The sequence below is a fragment of the Pseudomyrmex gracilis genome, unplaced genomic scaffold (assembly GCF_002006095.1).
Source record: "Pseudomyrmex gracilis isolate BER0280 unplaced genomic scaffold, ASM200609v1 scaffold_120, whole genome shotgun sequence".
Classification (NCBI taxonomy): Eukaryota; Metazoa; Arthropoda; class Insecta; order Hymenoptera; family Formicidae; genus Pseudomyrmex; species Pseudomyrmex gracilis.
In genome coordinates, this window is record NW_018020704.1 from 11,271 (window position 1) to 30,380 (window position 19,110).

The 19,110-nt window shown below is 33.0% G+C and overlaps 2 protein-coding genes across 3 annotated transcripts; both read right to left on the bottom strand.

Moving 5' to 3' along the window:
• Nucleotides 1-964: 964 nt before the first annotated feature.
• Nucleotides 965-13,385, bottom strand: LOC109856478 (phosphofurin acidic cluster sorting protein 2). Of its 2 annotated transcripts, XM_020431797.1 has the most exons (12): nucleotides 12,984-13,385; nucleotides 10,952-11,255; nucleotides 10,554-10,841; nucleotides 10,357-10,456; nucleotides 10,072-10,227; nucleotides 9,130-9,234; nucleotides 6,733-6,998; nucleotides 6,374-6,579; nucleotides 5,939-6,286; nucleotides 5,453-5,850; nucleotides 5,252-5,368; nucleotides 965-5,171 (listed from the first exon to the last, which is right to left on the bottom strand). In XM_020431797.1, the coding sequence occupies exons 1-12, from the start codon at nucleotides 13,085-13,087 to the stop codon at nucleotides 5,038-5,040; spliced, it is 2,526 nt and encodes an 841-aa protein (XP_020287386.1). In that variant the 5' UTR covers nucleotides 13,088-13,385; the 3' UTR covers nucleotides 965-5,037. The 2 variants fall into 2 exon arrangements, with proteins under 2 accessions (XP_020287386.1, XP_020287388.1); XM_020431799.1 differs by lacking the exon at nucleotides 9,130-9,234.
• An 86-nt stretch (nucleotides 13,386-13,471) lies between these two features.
• LOC109856477 (disks large-associated protein 5) lies at nucleotides 13,472-18,992 on the bottom strand. The gene is made up of 5 exons (XM_020431796.1): nucleotides 18,662-18,992; nucleotides 14,854-17,216; nucleotides 14,485-14,680; nucleotides 14,274-14,405; nucleotides 13,472-13,947 (listed from the first exon to the last, which is right to left on the bottom strand). Exons 1-5 carry the CDS (start codon nucleotides 18,834-18,836, stop codon nucleotides 13,901-13,903), a joined length of 2,913 nt encoding a protein of 970 aa, XP_020287385.1. The 5' UTR covers nucleotides 18,837-18,992; the 3' UTR covers nucleotides 13,472-13,900.
• Between the last annotated feature and the right edge of the window lie 118 nt (nucleotides 18,993-19,110).

Genomic DNA, 19,110 nt, shown 5'->3' on the forward strand with positions numbered 1-19,110 from the left:
ATATAAGGTGACTGTATCGGATGTAATTTGGTGCTATGCTCAAAAAAGCGAAAAAAGAGCGCTACACGTATACGTGTTTTCTGAAAGAAGATATGGTTCTATGAAAAAAATTTTTATTTCTGCGCTACAAAATCTTAAATGTGCAACGATAGAGAAAGAAAAATGAATTGAATCTTTGCTTCTTACGAGAGATATATCGATTATTATAATGTATCAAACAACATAAAATGTGTGCGAACTAACGACTTTAGGTGTTTGTGTCTCAAAATTGGAGAAATGTAGAGTTGATTGTAAAAGCTAACCGGCAATGTACTCTTTTTTTTCGTTGTTGTTACTTTATTTTTTTCTGTATATTTTGTTTGTATATTTTATTTATCCTCCAATTGTAGACACTTGTTTTTGTCCACATTTGAATTAGTCGAATATATCATTTATATATCCTAACCGAGATTGAGAGGATGAGTTTATGTCTGAGATATTACTGTTACTGATACATTCGTTTGCGTCTGTGAGATTGTACGAGCTGCCGTTACTAAATAAAATGGCTCTCCGGACAGAGTTTTTTTTTCCTCTATAAGTTTTAAACAAAATATATATGTATATATTAATTAACGAGTTAACGTCATACAGAGCACTTTATTTAACTTACACATTTTAGTATGTTTGTTGTTATCAAGAATACAAAAATGACGAGCTTTTATTAAAAAAAAAAAAAAACAAAAACAAATTATCTACGTCACATTTAGTTTGTATTTGAGAACTATTTTTCGGTCTCCGAGCAAACCAAAGATAATCTCGAAAAAGTGTAATTCTAAAAAATGCTTATCAGTTTTCTCTATATTAAATAAACTTTTGCATTTTTATATTTAATTTGTCTAATAATTTATATGTTGAGCTTGAAAGAAATATTATGCGCTTAACTTTCTCTTCTCTTCTGTTTAGATTGCTCTCTCTCTCCTGGCAGTTTTTCATTTTTTGCTTTTTGCTCTATTAAATCTATAATTTTTTTACACAAACTCTCGAATATACACTCTTCAAAAGGGTAATATAAAAATTTCACAACACATACACCAACGTGACAGATACATTTATTGCGAAGTGTCAAGACACTTCTTTTATCGACACGTTTTCTTCTACGTATTGTAAGAGTTGCATAATATCCTAGAGCATATCGGTATAAACATTTGAAAAGCATTTTTAACAAGTATGTATTTATCATTGAACATCGAATTATTTGTTCAACACACGCGCGCGCACGTGTGTTCTCATTTTGTTTCAACATATGTTAATATCTACATGTAATTTATGTATATATTTATATCAGATATTATTTAATACTCAGAATTACATAATACTCAGTATATATGTATATTCACACACAGATAACATTTGGTACGAAGAAACAATTTTCACACAAAACTTTACACGTTTTTCTTGTGTTCGATTAATTGGAAATTATTTATATGCACAATACGAATAAAATAATAGGAACAACTTTAGTTTATTCAGTTTGTTTTGCTTTGTTATCTATTTCCCAGTAAAGTGTTTGTTTTCTTTTTATATTACAAATCTTTTATTTATTCAATTCTTGTAAATATTATTGACAACAATTCGTACATGTACACAATAAAAAAAAAAAAGAAAAGAAAAAAAAAAGACGTCGCGTAATAAGTACAATGAAGACGTCTACGTTCGTGAAAGTTGGAAACTATCTAATAATTTTTATCGAAAGCTTTAATATATATTAATTAATATTTCTTGTAATTTATTATTAATTATTGTAAGCTTTATCGTGAGCTTGAGCTCTGGCCTGCCCTTATACAATAAAATTTGCTGTACATAATAAAATAAAAATAAAATTTTCTAAGAAAAGCTTACAACAAACACGCCAACAGTCCTTTGCAATAGAATATATATCATCTTTCTCATATTCGAAACAAACGAAACAATAGATATATAAATATTTCCATGTGTTCAATCAATTATTCATCCAACAAAAGTGTTTTATTCACTTTTGCACATTTCGAAAAACTACCCGAATCCTATCGTTCCTTTGCAATCAGACTGTAAGCACGCGATTGCTACTCTTGAAATATACCTTACGAGACTGTAAAGAGTATAATATATTATTCATAATAATTTAATATTATTTAATTATCTTAATTGTATAAGTGATAAAGAGAGAAACGCGGAAAGAAGCGGCAATTATAGAATTAATAAACACAGGAACTACTATTCTTCACAATTCTTATCAAAAAAAAAAAAAAGGAAACAGTACTCATGCTTGAGTCGTAAAAGTCGTAAAAGTTTTACGCGCTTATATTCGAGTACTCTACTAAAATCTTTGGTAGTGTGCACTTTACAAAGCTCGGAAGCACATATAACACTCGTGAAAATCGAAGAGAAGTAGACAATTTGTTTCCTATTGTAAACGCTTTCTATCTATATTGCTTCAAAAACGTAAATAAATTAAATTACGTTTTTCTGATTTTATAAAGAGTCATTTTATCTAACGATATACATCTTTCGTGTAAATACATGTACGCTCGCCGTGTATGTTCAATATAAACTAAATGTCAAATGAAGAATTAGTATGCAGCAAGTTCGATTTGGCATCTTATTTTAAGAAAATACTTGCAAATAAAAAGTCAGTAAAGCGCAAATATAAAGAGAGAATAGTACACAGATATCACACAAGAAAAACGTTATGGATTTTAAAATAACAGACAAAAAAAATTTAAACCTATCCGATGTAACGTCGGGAATCTGCGTATGTAATAATAATTATATATGGCAGGTTTAATTGTTGAATTCAGTCCAGCACGCCCAGTGAAACAAGATGCATCTTCCTCTTTTAAAGACATATATATGTATCTCGCACATATGTATATACAAAATAACGGGTTTTTCCTGTTTTGTTTCTTTTTTTTCGTTTTGTTTTAGACACAGTTCTGATGAGTTTGATCAATAATACATATATTCGCAATTAATTATCAACAACTGCTGTGAGTTTTATCGTCAAAGACTATATCATTTTATGGCCACGTGTTTCTTTACACTATTTTCAGTATATATATATGTGTGTGTGTGTGTTTGTCGCGCACGCTTGAATATATACATCAAGGATCATTATTTTATTCGATAGTTTGGACGAACATTGTCATCAATCATAGACAATGTAAAACGTACAACTACGTATGTATCACTCGAGACACATTAACAACTAATTGCGGACTAGCGAGAAAGAGGAGCGCAAACGGAGATATCTCATCGTTATGTTTACTTTGGCAAGACACGATCATCACCAATGTCATCGTTTTAATTGCGTTATTGAGAGATATCGTTACATCATTTTTTTCTTGTTGAGACAAATCAGATAGGCTCTTTTGTCATTTAATTTGGCATTAGGCAGTCAGACAGTTTCATTACTAAAAACAGTACTCTACGCTAGTTTTTATATACTGTCGCTCCATTTATATAAATCTAAAAAGACAAAAAGTCAAAGAGGATTTTTTTTATGACTATCTTATAGTAACTCTTTTCGCTCTTGCAAATATTTGCACTTACATAACATTCAAGACATTTTAACATTTTTTTTATATGACTTGTAAAAAAATTTGTAAGCCTCTTGCAAGATTTTTAAGAACTAAAATGAACAAATAATATACAAACAATAGATAATTCAATTGTTTGAATAAAAATAAAAATGTTTTTCATAAAAGTTTGTTTTTAAAGCGGAAATATTTATATGTCGCATGTTTCAATTTCCGCGGCCAGAGAAATTTTGTTAAACAATCTCATCTAAAATGTACAAAAGCATATCAGAAAGCCAGATAACGAAAACAGTGTGTACAATCATTACGTATGAGCAATTTCTAAGAATTCTTATTTACATATTTGTCACATTATCTTCACAAGTTTCGTTTCCATTAATCTGTTTCTTTCCCGATTATACAGTACATTGTACAACACATAAATTTCTAATCTTGTGCGCTAAAGATCCGTTTGCCTGTATCACAGACTTTATCCATATATAATAACGCATTATATATATATAGTATCTGCGCGGGTTGTTTTTCTAACGTTCAAATGTGTATGTACAGCCTGCTCTACGTTATTTCAAACACCGAGCTGTGCCGAAATTACATGCACTCTTGTTTTTTATATATCTAATAAAAAATTAGTGCTGTAAACACAAAACTGTTCTGTTTTGCATGCGTTGAACACATCGCAAAATTGCTTCACTTCTTACTTACTATGGGCGCTTTCCAGTTAGCGACGCAATAGCCATTCTGTCTTTGTTCAATATTCAGCGAGAAACAAAGACAGAATTACTCTTGTGTCGCTAACTGGAAAAAACACTCTATATTCAAACAAATTGCACGTCACAACGATCTATAGATATCTACAAATATCTTTCGTCTTTTTAAAAAGAATATATATCTTAGTAAAATTAGAGAAGCGACAAGTTGCCATATGTGTTACAAATTAAAATTTTTTGCAACACACAAGTGTTCTCTGTCAATCAACCAAAAACTCTTCATATCAATGCATATACTCGATATATGAACATTGCTTGTGATATGTCGACGAAAGAATATATTAGCAAAATTTCTATAATCTTTCTCTCTCTCATATTGATGCAACTTATATATCTATGAAAAAGAGAGAGAAAGAGAAAGACACACATCTACATATAATTTTAACGTAATTTCAACGTAGAGTATGAGCATGTACTTTATAAATCATCTGTAGACACAATATCTATTTATCACACTATACACGTTGTATGTATAGGAGTATCCCGAGTATGTTCATCACTCTCTCTATCGTTATTATCAATTAATGGAATGAATACGCATCTCAAAATCAGAAATTTATAACATCTGCTATAATTCTAGTTCTTACCGGGCAGTCTTAAGAAGTTGATATTATCGTTTTTTTTTTTTTCCCATTCGAAACGAGTCAAATGTTGGTTATCGATAATGATGCAAAATATGTGAGTTACCAGAAGTCTTCATAAAAAACAACAAAAATTTATGTAGCGGTTGAGATTTGTTGTTGAGGATTATATTCCAATAATGCTATAGGAAACGTCTTGATGTGCGTTTGCCATTGCGCTGATAGTTGGAAGAATTTTACTCCGTACCATTCGGTACCGTCAATACTCACTGTACAACGAAAATTAAATGTGATCATATATTATACTTGTATTAACAGAATTGCATCTCGATATAAAGATATATTTTACCTCTCAATGGAATGTTGTGAGTTTTTGCAGAACATATGAGACGTGTTACGCCATCTACCGTTTGACTCTTTGGCTCACTTTCTTTTTCTTTCTCTTTCTTTTTTCCCAGCCTCATTACTGCAAAAAAAAAAAAAACATTTTTAATGCACAGAACAAATAAAATGTTTATATTTTTGAAAATCGTAGAAACATTTTTCTTACTTTTTTGCTTTTTCTCTTTTGTGGTGTAATTCATAGACAAATGGTGTCCAGGAGCTTCGCCTAACGAGGGAAGTCTTTGCACATGTAACGCTCTGAAAGCTTGGCGCAACGTGTTCTTTCCTTTTTCACCTTGAGTCTGTTTACCCCAATAATCCAGCTGAAGTTCAACTGGTTCCCATCCTTCTCTTGCGGGCTGTCCTACGTTAGGACTGCTAGGTGGTGTTAACTTCCCGGGAGGTGGAATGGGTAACGTAGAAGGAGGCAAAGAAGGTGGAGAGCCAGACATGCTGATGTTACTTTCTTCCAGGTCAACAGATGCGGAAGAACTGCTGTCCGGGCAACCCACACGAACATCGTTTATAAAGGGAATAAAAATTTGACTGCTGTCATCAGTTTCCCTGCGCACATTAATTAAACATGCGTCTTCTCAATTTCCGTTCTCTCAAAAAATAACTTTCTTTTAAAATAAATTTTCGTATCAATTACCTGTATGTAACCATAGCTTCAGCAATAGGTAGCAATAGAACCGTGTTTGATGCCGCCAGATATTCTGATACGCGCGCTGCACTTTCACTCGATCCGCCGCCTTCTCTTTCCAGTACCTCTTTCCATTCATCTCCGAATAGCATGGAATATTTCAAGTCGATAGAGCTTAAATATTTCGTTAACGTGTTCGAACCGAGTGGCACCACCAAGAACTTCATATAATTTTGCCAATCCGGCGGCTTAAAGCTTAACAAATCAACGTAGTGACGGAGAACCGCGTTTATGAAGCTGTCTCCACCAGCAATAATCACTTTTATGGGTGCCGGCGGTTTTGCGGAACTGTTGCAACTAAAAATATATAATTTTTATCGTTAAGAAATTTACAGTAAATGCACTTTTTTTCTTAATAAATCTTTTCTCAGGAGAGATAATTACAATTTTTGTATTCGTGCTACTAGACACGTAAACGTTGCACGAATATCAGCCGGAGAAGCCGTCGTCAAAACTTTAAGATTCCTTTCTTGGAGTCTCGCGGCAAGAACCGCACCACCGGGATCCGCTATCGATACGAGCGACACGGCTTCCGGCAAACTATCGTCTGGTAATACTCGACCGAGTTGCTCAACTAAAGCTCTTCTCGGCTAAGATTACGAGTCAAAAATAATTTAAAAATCTTTTTTTTATTATAAGATTACATCGTATATATTTTTGTCTAAACATATACTATTTCATTCAACACCACCTTACTTAGCATATCCAACTGTACAACAAAAGAAAAAAAAACATCTAATTACCTCAGTATTTAAATCGGATGAAGGTTTCAAATCAACGCTCAGACTGTGCTTTTTAGATTTATTACTTCCGGGCGTTCCCCTGTCGCGCGCAAAAAGTCTGCTTCTTCTCTCGGAACCTTCGGTTTTGTTAGGCTGCTCCGATTTTGGCGGCGATCCCGCTACGTAATTCGGCGGATCATTTGCCTCGTGATCCGTCCAATTCTCAGGATGAGAATCACTATCGGCTCTTCGGGAGCTGTCATCGCTTTGCCTGTCCACGCCACGTTCTGCAACGAAATGTTGTTACTTCCTATCGGAATAACGTAGTTAATGCTTGAAAGCATTATTTTGAGATAATATTATACAGATTTTTCGAAATCACCGATATTTATTTTCAGAGACTATTTATATATATATATATATAAATTCTCGACATTAAACAATTAGCAATCAATATCAGGCTGCTCTTCAAACCCTGATGAAGTGAGCTGTAATGTTCACGAAACGTCGGTATAAAAATGACACTAACGCGGTTCAAACCCGAAAAAACATCTTTGTATGTTAATACTACACACCGCGAAAGCATCAAATATCAAATTAGGCAATCTCTCTAACATTGCAAGTCTCACATGTATTAATACATTTATAACATAAGATTTATTTACATATCAACATAAAAAAAATATATATAGTTATTTTCTAGTTTTACGATTAAAATTTAGAATATCGGTGTTTTTGAAAATTTCTGTATTCAAGTTAGATAAGTGTGAAGTGTGATGAAAAGCACTGCTATTGTGCCACGTATAGTAAATTGCACAATAAAATACGATAGGCGCTAGATGTGTCTTCATATACTTAAATTGTTAGTTTCCGATCGAACTCATCGTATTTAAATATTCGCGCATTGTGTGTGTGTGTGTGTGTCGTTATATAATACCCAAAATTTAATTTCCACATTAAATATTATTACTTATCCTTGTATTTGCGTAGCTGTGTAAATTCAATTTACGAGAATATCTCAAAATACGATGTGTGCGATGCGCATTTGTGCGTGAAGAGACGCCTGGTGTAAATACAAATCGCAATAAAACAGCAGTAATTAGGCGCGTCAGAGTTAAGATCGCTCAGAGACCAACTTATCGAAATTCACGATTCAACGCGAGAGAGATTTATTACGGGATATTATTGCAGATAAGAAATGAAATCGTGTGAGGTGTTGCAATTCGCAGCATTGTTAGAAAGCAAAAGTACAAAAGATTGACAGAATAAAGGATACGTACGTATACAAGTAGATAGAGAGATACAGGCCAGTATCACAGATCAAAGTTTAACAAGATTTACATACAAGAAGCCGCAAAGAGACACACAGCGCATGTAGAAGAAACACGGATTCTCATATTACAAATGTACATATACATCATATATTTACACTGCGACTCCTTTTTGTAAAAAAAAAAAAAAAAAAAAGCAATACAATTTACGCAAAACAATTTACGTACTAACAATAAATGTAAGGAAATCAAATGTCAACACAAATTTATTTTCGCATTGTGACTTACATAATATATCGATACAGATTTATGTGTGTATCCTTTTAGCAAATTACTATTTTAATTCAGAAAGAAATGTAAGAATAATAGAAGATACGAGATTGAAAAGAGCAACATGCTATGCGTGTATAAATTACATTCTACACACACAAATTACAAAAGTCAACTACGTTACACAAAGCATCTGATATAAATTTTGAAGTAAATAAAGAATGAAAGACTTGTGCCACTTCAATTATTCTTGCATTTAGCTTTATATTAGAAATACGTTGCATCACACATTAAGGGGAGAAAGAGAGAAGAATTGATATATATAATTAATATATAAGTATTTTTTAATATATATGTATATTAAATATTTTATATATTAAAAAATACTTATATATTAATTATATATTATATACATTAATTACTTTTTGTTCGCGCGGGTAAGTGTAAATCGCGAAGCCACTTAATTACCAAATGTGATTGAAACACCAAGCTTCTGTCGATTAGCAAGGTCATTCATGCGCTGGAGTTTCTTCTCCAATCTACAAAATTGTTGTCGCTGAATTTCTTTCAGTTTTTTTTCTTCGACATTTTTATATTTTATTAGAGATACAATATATTATTATAAAAACAAAACCTCTTTTTCTTCTCGAGATCTGAACGAATTTTTACTAAATTCACACATATTAATATTGCGTGGGAAAAAATTAAACTCAAATATTGATATTGAATATGTCATTCAGAGATTTCTCTCTTACATTGTGCATGCTATGTTCAAACGCAAGATACGTGCTGTTGGTAATAAGAAGCGGAGTCTTTAAATTTTCAACTAATCGATTCTCTCGTAAGATTACAGAATTGAGAGATGACATTTACATACCTGGAGTGGTGTGTCCAATACGATGCTTCTCCTTAGTTAGTTGACTCACGGGTTGTTGACTTGTGGCAGTCGTCGAGACAGTTCCAGTGTCCTCGCTGGTTACTACTATCGAATCGTAACATGCAACAGTGCAAAGCCAACCCACCAGATTTTCACTTAGTTTAGAAGATCTGTATCTGAGTGAGCTATGAAATTTTTAAGAGCCTACATCTTAGATAGTTCTTGAATACTTTTTTCCTTACACACTTTAAAAAAACAACTGCAACCAAGGATTTTTTGCACTCTGCTTGTTTAGCCAAAGATATGTATCACTCCGTTAATAAAAAAAAAAGCCCTGTTTTCGCCGGCCTGATAGTGATACGCATATGTATAAAAAAATATTTAATTAATTTCTTTAATCAAAAACATCTGTTCTTAAAAATAATATGTTAATAAAAACTTTGGATAAATTTGCAAAGATATTTGAACTGCAACAGCCACATCATGCTGCTTTGCCAAGACATCAACAGCCTAATTGAATCATAAATAGTGATACACTTTTGGCAGTTACTAATCGTTTATTTTTAGACTTTATTAAATGTTTTGACGTTTTATGTTATAATTTAAATATTGGAGAAAAAGAGAACAATTAAATTTTTGTTTCACTACTTTTAATTAACTGCGAAAAGTGAATGCTTATAAAGTGTAATTGATATTCTATAGCAAAAGCATCAAACACGACGTGTTTTTAACGAAATGTAAGTTTAATCCTTACCGTAAACAATGTTAACGTATGAGTTAATGTGATACCAATATTTGCTTTAACACAACATCGGCAATGAGATATACACTCTCTAATATAAAACGATAAAATATCTTGCCACATGTCGCATGTTACTGTTTGTCATGTGTCACACATTTTATCTAGATACGCAAATAAATAAACTATACAGAAGGCCTTACCAGAATGAGGTGGCACAAGAAGAGATCGACTAGAGCTGAAAAAAGGTCTTAACGACGGTTTTGGTGTACTACTAACAGACATGGTGTCCAATTCTGGTCCACTGTCCGACAAGTCTTCTAATTCGTCAAACAATTCTTCTATTTCCATATCGCCACCTTCGACACAAATAAAAGTAGATCGTTTATACGATAGATAATGCGTTTACTTTAATTTTGATTGACTGGGTTTAATGAAAAGTTTTAGAAAAGTTTCGTTAATGGTAACTAATTATTTTTAACAACTACCTGACAATTTTTGTCCTATTTCTTCTTGATCGTGTTCCAACTCCTCGGATACTCTAAACCGCTTTAACAGAGCTATGAATTTTTGCTTTAAGTTTCTTTGCTGTAAAAAAAAAACAATGAACAAATTTACAATCTGATCCGATATACATGGATTGTTTTTTATTAAATTTTATTTCATGGAAATATTTTGCGCTCACCCTGGCATTTGTTGGGATCTTGGCGCGACTCTTCCGCCTGTGCACTTCCAACGTGGGTTCGCTGTCGCTACCTTCCGCCTCGCCCTCCGAACTGAATTCTTCCTCCTCGTCACTGAACTCTGGGCCGAGCCTCTCGTTGGGATCGTTTATCAGTCTTTTGTCGTGATCAACCGGCTGGGAGCTCAGAGCGACGACATTCACGCGCGCTAGCGGGACTGCATGGCCGCCGTACTTCTCCGCCTTGTCCGATATAAGTTCCAATTCGAGATCCATTTGCTTCTGCAGCACCTGTGTTCGAACATTTGGATAATTTCATCAGCACCGTAGTCAAAGTCAATGTTTGGCGTATAAAAATTACAACGCGATTACATCCCTCCTCGGTCGAATTTCAAGCTTACTTGTGCCATATTGATGATTCCTTCCGCGAGTGTTTTATACCCGAGCATCGTGCGGTTCTTATATCGTTTTCGTCTTTGCAGTAATATCAGAAGTTTATTGCCGTCTCTCTTGAGAAAATGCGGGTACTGAAGCGCGAATTGTAACTCTAGTTCTGTGTCGAGTATGCCGCCAGTTGGAATAGCCATTTCGTTGGAGCGTAATGTTCTCTTGGAACTTTGCATCTTAACTGCGATGCTAATGGACGCCAAGTCCGAACCCAATGGCCGGAGTATCACTAGCCGAGTTAATGTCAAAGAACACAACCTGAAAAAGAAAACCGGTAACGTATTAGTTTGAAATTAAAGTAAAAAATTGCAAAAAACAGAATCAACGTTTACGAATAAATTAAATTTGATGACGGAGAATATATAAAAAATGAGATAAAAATAGAATTTTTATAAATTCTGATCGCGTATAATATTCTTCGAAAAATGAAACTCTTTTGTCCGATCGATTCATTTCTCTTCGTGTGTAAAATTTGCTTCTCGATAAAAGCGACAGAACTTAGGTATATCGAGAAAATCGTTGACGAAACCCTAATTACGTGCGAGGGTAGTAAAGTGGTTGTCTTTATTTATGAATAGGGTTTCCAGGGAGAGCGGGGGCAAATACTAAATATAACTACAGAGGGATAGAACCACAGGTGGCATATGTTATTATGTATGAGCGCATTTATACTGAATGTACTGTTTTGCTCGCAATACAAGGTCAATGCACACGAAGGGTGTATTTAATCCAATATCGATATTTCGCAAAATTAAACGTTTAATTTTCTTCAATATTCAAATGTAAAATTTGAATCTTCGCTTTGGTTTAATAAATTAGATTGCTCAGAGTTACTTCAAACAATTCAAATTATTTAATTGACGAACATATACATGTATTAAAATATTTTTAAAATTTTAAAACAGATATTCCGTGCAAAAAATAATACACATCAAAAAACGTATATAAATAAACAATAATATAAATAAAGAAACCATATTGAAGTAACAAGAAAACAATATTTCTAATAAGACTGTGTGTATTTCTCTTTATTACAGACGAGAGGAAATCTGCTCTTGTGTTTCGAACGTAATTCGCAGAAAATCTTTTTTTAGCAGCTTCTTGAGAGAATCAACAACTTTACATCCGGCAATGGCATTAACTACAGCTACGTGCGAATTTATGCTCGACTCAAACAGCTGACTCTTGCCAAATACATGTCAACCACAATTTGGCAGCACGACCGCGTCAGACAAAACTACGATAATTATATGTCATTATATCATTTGCTACGTACATTAATAGCATTCAGGTTCAAACAGATTTTTGAACATTTTAAGTTCTTGCAATTAACTTTTCTTTGTCATTGGTGTGATGTAAAACATTTTAAACGATATAATAATTTAAGTAAAGTATTTTATATAAGAAATGACACTTGATATAATTTTATATACGCATGCATGATTTCAATATTTTTAGAACATTGAAACGCGCATTTTATAAACTTATACAGTTACTCAAAAAAAAAACCAGCGAACCAATAAAGTTTACAAATTTTTTAATTTTTTAAAATTAACAATAATAAACAATAATTTATCTAAGATTTCGTTAAAAAAAATACAAAACAACAAAAATGAGAAATATCGATGAATTATTGAACGGGCGATTCTTCATCGCAAAAAGCGACGATCTGACAGTTTTCCGTTGACAGTTGCGGTAGTTTCGAAGTAGTCGCAAGTAAAACTGCGACGCGATGCGTCATCCGATTGTAATTCGATTGTGATGCGACACGATGTTTCATTCCGTTCGCGAGCAGACTCGAAAATTCAGTCAGGACGGACACTTTAAGTGACGACAAAAGGGACAATAGAAAATACGTCGTCGTCGAGAGTCTGAGAAACCTACTTAGCGCATCCATTACGTCGGAAATATCGAGCGAAGAGTTTCGCGAGTCGTCTCCGGGTTGCTGGGGCGAGATTGGCGCAAAACACGATATTATCTATTTACCTGGGTATGCAATTCGGAGGCGTGCGGTCCACTTCCCAGGTAGCAAACAGCTTCATTGGAACGGGCCGGGTAGCCGGGGCCGTCACCTTCGTCCGTTCCGCCATTTTTGGCCCAGCGGCCCCGGGACGCACACAAAACTTACGTTCCACCACGTCGGGCGGCTTGTACACAACTACACATCCACACTATCATACCTATCAATCTGTCTGTGGTACCGACTGATCGGCAACGTTCGTCGGTATTCGTTAACGCCCGATGCCGCCGCCCGAAGTCGCACGAAGTTACGCAGTGTGTGTGTATATTTATGTTTACATAAGTTTACAGTGCGTTTATATATTTTCCATTTTTTTTTTAAACGCACAATTCTTTTTTATTGTCGCAGTAGCAACTAATTAGATTATGAGACATCTGTCGGAAGTGGAATTTTGCTATAAATTTTTTTTCAGTTAAATTATGGAAATAAAAAAAATAGTGGAAGACTCTGTTGGTTTTCTTGATATAATATCAGTATATTTTATCATTTTTGTCAAGAAATAATCATACAATCGAGAGGCACGATAGTTTTTTGCCAAGTTTGTATGCAATAAGTCGCACATGACAACAAATTTATTATTTTCACCTAAACTTGCATAAAAAAACAAAATCCATATAATATAAAACTAAACATTATTACCAACATACTCGTTATAATATAAGTATTATCAAGCATTAAACAATAATGAAATCAATTCTATTATTTAACGCAATACATACTTTACTTTTTTCATTGCGAAATTATTTTATATGTCATTATATATAAAATGTTCAATCTGAACCGTATGTACATGACTTGTTTATTGTGTAATAGATACAACATATAAAATATAAATACTTTTGTACAACTTATAAATATTTTTGTAACGATAAAAAAAAAACTTTTAACTCAAGTTCTTTTTTGAGTGAGACCTCATAACTCTTCCAGGAACTGAAACAAACAAACATCGTATGTTCTTTTTTTTTAATGTCATTTCACATAATGATTTAAATGTTTTCTTGTATCTTCTAATAAAGTGAGGCGGCGGAAAATAGCTCGGTGGATCGATGCTAGTGTAATAAACGCTAAGCCACTTACAGTATTAAGATCAAATCTTGTTGCCTCACATTGCAAAAATATTAATTTCATTACATATAAAATGTTCAATATATGAACATGACTTGTTTAGTAATAAGTGCAACATATAAAATATAAATATTTTTATGCTACAACTTACGTTAAACATGCTATAAAGTAATAATAATAATAAAACTTACGTTCTGGAGTATCCCATGATATAAGGTCTTTATCAAAAGCATGCTTGCTCGAAGATCTCTTGCTGTAACGTTTCACATGAGGAGTCACGGGTAGTACTGGTTTATTTTCAGCACATACTAAACACGCTTCAGCTATGACAAAATATTTAATATACAAGGATACAAAATGGCACATAATATTAAGTTTGAATAGTAAATTTTCAAGACTTACCATTAAATGCGACACTTTTTCGAGTCGATTTTCTCCTCTTATCGGTATTATCTGTCACTGTTACGTCCTCGTCTTTTGTTATGTTCTCCTTATTTAGAGTTTCATGATTTTCAATTTTTATTGATGATTTTAACTTCTTTCTATTTACTTTTATAGAACTTCTGTCCTCTTCTTTATTTTCCACTTTTGGAATCATCTAAAGATTATTTTTATTAGTTGCAGACAATTGTGCAATTTTTAATATAATATAATTTCTAATATATATTTTTAATATAATTTTTAAAATAACAAAAACAATAGAAATATATATTACTTACTATAAATATACATTAGAAAATAAAAGTTGTTTTTTTAAAACAACTATCTTACCAATTTACTCCTTCTGTTTTTGGGAGTATCAACTGTAACAACAGTTCTATTTCTAAGTACTCTTACTTCTGGAGTACTTTTTTCATCATCTGATAATGGTTTTTCATCGGATAACAAATATGTTGTGTCGTTTAGCGGACACATGTTGGAATCTGACGTAACCTCAAGTGATTTCTGTGTATTGGGTTTGACTGCTTCTGCTTTCAACTTGTATGTCTCTAAACCTTCAGAATCATCGGAGTCACTTTCAAAATTTAACTTTCTTTCAATATCAGATTTGCGTGAATATACTTCGTCCATATTAAGCGCGTCTATTTTCCTGAGCGCAGCAGCTAAGTCTAATTTAGTCTGTGTTTCCTCATTAATAGGAACTTCAGTTAAATGTACTTGAACATCAAAATTTACTTTTTGTAGTGATTTTATATGAATATCTTTAGTTAAGTCTTCAGATTTCTTTAATATGCCCTTACCCGGAGTTTGACCAGAATTGATATATGTTATTGTGTCATCTAACTGAACTTCGGGCGTTTTTAACTTTTGACTTATTTTCATAAGTGCAAATGGACTCTTCGTTAGTTTAGAAGCGGTAGAAAATTGCACTTTTTGTACTGAATTCCTAAGACTCGCACGTCGACCAGGAGTAGATTTATTTTCCTTCGAATTCAGAGATTTACACCTTCTGCTATGTTCGGAATTAGTATCTTTTGTAAATATTACCGACTTTCTGTTACTTTGCGAAGGAGTGACATATTCCGCATTCAAATTTCTATCTTGCAGCATCTGGTCTTCTTTATTTAATGTTCCTGCTTCTATTTTCTTCTTTCTGGCAGCTAAGATCATTGATCTTAACGCACTTGGCTTCGATGATACACCCTGTTTTTTAGTAGGCTTTCGTTTCTTGACAGCAACTTTGGCGACAGTGTGTTCCTCCTCTTGCCATCCTCTGTTCTGACGCTGTTCAAGTTTTTCGAATCGTGAGTCGCAGTCTTTGACTTCCATATACGTCATATCCCAAAATCCTTGCAGATCTCTGCATGTAACTAACATTTCTCCTTTGCCAGCCTCACAATCTTTTACTAAGCCACGAAATCTCTCAAACTTTTTACTTATTAACAATTTTGTTTGTCCTACTGCTTGTTGTATTTCATACACCACATCTTCTGGAATATTGTCATCTGCTTGAATTGCCAACCATTTCATACACAGATCCTGAAGTCTATCTACTTCTCTATTTAACAAAAGTTTGAAATATTGGGCTGTACGTTCCTCATCTTCAACAGATATATTTAGATCTTGCATTACAGTATCTTTTGTTGGAATTTTGCCAAGTGATGATTTATGAATACCCAGCCGTTGCTGTTGTTCTTTTCTGGCATTTTTCTTGCCACGACTCTGTGTGATATATGGTGAAAATATGATGAGGTTCTCCGCATCATTTTCTTTCTCAGAAGATGTATTAATTGAAGCAGTCCTCTGTAATGATGGTGTCTTTATATCACTTTTGTTTAATAAAATTGTATTTTCTTGCAAAGAGTTTTTTGTTGTCTGTTCTTTTAATGACAACCTTGTTGTTATACTTTCGTTTAATTCAGCTGAGATATCTGGAGTGGAAATTGGTATGTGTATTGTTTTTGATGAAGTTTGTTCAATTGGTGAAGGCATGGAAGTAAATACTTCTTTAGTATTTATAACAGAGAGAGTTGAGGTGTCTGGAGTAGAAGTACGCAGTACATGCACTTTCTTTGATGAGTTTTGTTTAGTTGATGGAAACGTAGAAGTATGTACTTCTATAGTATTTGTAGAAGGACGTTTTAATTTTTTTGCTCCTACAGCTACTTGTTTCTTTTTATCAAATTTTAGTGAGTCTTTTGATTTCCTTTGCGTAAAGAAATCTCCTTTTTCCTGTGGGGTTTCTTCAATTGCTACAAGACCAAATAAAGGCATGTTTTGCAATCCTGATGGAGGTCTAAATACATGATTGACTGGAGCAAATGATGTTGGCTGTCTCTGTGTATTAGAAGTCGTTTTTTTGGTATTTGTGGTATGTTTTGACGTTGAAGTTATATTGTCAGAATTTATTTTACGTTGCAATCGCTTTTCAGTTGCTCTTGTAATTCGTTTTTGCACAGTATTTGACTGTGATGGTTGCTTCAATGATTTTGCAGCTGTGGCAGTAATAGTGTTACTTCTAATTACAGGAGAACATGTAGAATGGTGAACAATACCAACTTTAAATGGAGGTTTTTTATTACGAGCTTCTAATTTCTTCTTTCTCTCACGCTCTTCTTTCCATTTCATCAATTTCTTTTGACGTTCATCTTTGGTATTGATTACATCTTGTACCAATTTCTTTGTACGCTTACCTGTAATGTTAAATATATCTATTAAAAATAATGGAAGTCTCTGTTATTACATAATAGATGTAAGTAAATGTTCAGTATAAGAAAGGATGTTTCGATGACCTTGATCTTGACATATGTTGTCAAGGACATGTTCCTGAGTAACAATATAAAAGTTTTAGCCATCGCTCATTTTTTATTAAAAAAGTTATTAGCAAGAAACGTTTGAAAACCATGGTACTTATTTTTAGTAATAACATGTAGAGAATATTACAAAATAGAATACTAATATTTTTCCCTTTTTATTATATATAAAAACATTACATAGCGGAAATTATTTTGAGGCATTAATATGCTTATCATGAACAAATTGATGTTTTTCAACATGGCTAATTGTAAGTTGTACCCATTGAACAAAAACAATTATTCAATAAATGTATTACGAATACTGAACAAAAGTATATATTTACCACAATTTATTCAGTACTACAACTAAAGAGGGTAAATGTAAAAATATCGAACGTTTATAGCATAATATTCGAATGAGATTAATTCCACGATAATGGAAGCCACTCTTCCTGCAGGCGGACATAGCCTCCCCTGCTTACATACTTACAATACAAACAAAAATAACAGAAAAAGTAGTCTTAAGGTGTCGAAAAATGAAAATTTCTTAAAGAAATTTGATTTGTTTATAATTTTTTAATAAACAATAATCAACTAAAACAGTTAAAACCTTTACATTGTTAGAGACAGGAAAGTCAGTTGTTTACAATTCGTCAAGATCAAGGTCATTGAAGCATTCTCTCCTATACTGAACATTTACCTCAATCACAATAAACAATAAGGATCAAGAAAGTCATAACAAAATTATTCCTAACTGTAATAAAGCAATATATCTACTACTGTTTTGACCTTTTAAATTTTAAGTAGTCTTAACAGTTTATGTGGTTTGTTTGATTATTACATGTGACTAACAAAGATACTGTGTATTCAAAATATTTCATACTTCTTGAATGTTATATGTGTAATTAACTTATTGATTTATTAATAATAATTTACAAACTAATATTCTTAATTTTGTTCTTACTGGCTTATATATATATATATGTATATGCCAATATGTATATAAAACTATATAGATATATAGAAATTATATAGAAAATATTTCTGCCTGTGTATTATTTTATGATCAATTAGTATGCATATGTGTATATCTTAATTTGTAGCACAATTTAGAGATATATTTTGTATTCATATAATCTTAGAGCTTATATTTTATTAGCTAAAGAAAAAATGATACAATAAGCATATGGGTGCAAAGGCTGCACCAAAAGTGAATGAAGAATTTAATTCATATCAATCCAATTACATTTTCAGTCTCGTCATGATGCCAATCGATTAAAAAAAAAACTTAAAAAAATCTCGGTGGAAGTAAGTCGCAAACATTTTAGACAAATTATTATTACCAGGAGAAATGTTAGATAGTGAGGAAACATCTTCCAGCTTCCGATTCTTGTTAAAGGCTACCGTTCTGGTGTGCCTACGTGATAGATCGTGGTTGTAGGCACGCAAATTCCGGCTTTCCTCCGCGTCTCCGAATCCAAGGCGCGGATTTTTGTATTGTTGTTTAAAATTCGGCATTGAGTAGCGTTAACTACTATCCTAATTAACTCGAAGAAATCACACTGAAACACGTCAAGCAAGCACACCGCGTGATCATACGCCAAAGCGATATAACCGAAAACGATTTCAAATTGACGAGCAACACCCAGGCGCAGAGCGTCATGGTAATTGGCGCGAAAAGCTCTCATTGGCTAACTCACAAACGGCGAAGTCAGTCTAGGCTGTGTTCCAAATTTACTGCCAGCACGCTGCCAGTGCTAAAATTGTATAATATATGGGTGCGTTCAGACAA

Bases quoted from the DNA above. Each gene is read 5' to 3' on its own strand.
- LOC109856478 (XM_020431797.1), bottom strand. From the start codon at position 13,087: ATGGCGGAACGGACGAAGGTGACGGCCCCGGCTACCCGGCCCGTTCCA. The intron at 6,999-9,129 runs GTATGTAAATGT...ATTTCGTTGCAG, and splicing joins TATTGGACACACCACTCCAG to AACGTGGCGTGGACAGGCAA. The intron at 6,580-6,732 runs GTAATTAGATGT...TCGTAATCTTAG, and splicing joins CATCCGATTTAAATACTGAG to CCGAGAAGAGCTTTAGTTGA.
- LOC109856477 (XM_020431796.1), bottom strand. From the start codon at position 18,836: ATGCCGAATTTTAAACAACAATACAAAAATCCGCGCCTTGGATTCGGA. The intron at 14,681-14,853 runs GTAAGATAGTTG...AATAATCTTTAG, and splicing joins AAAACAGAAGGAGTAAATTG to ATGATTCCAAAAGTGGAAAA. The intron at 14,406-14,484 runs GTAAGTCTTGAA...ATTTTGTCATAG, and splicing joins AAAAAGTGTCGCATTTAATG to CTGAAGCGTGTTTAGTATGT.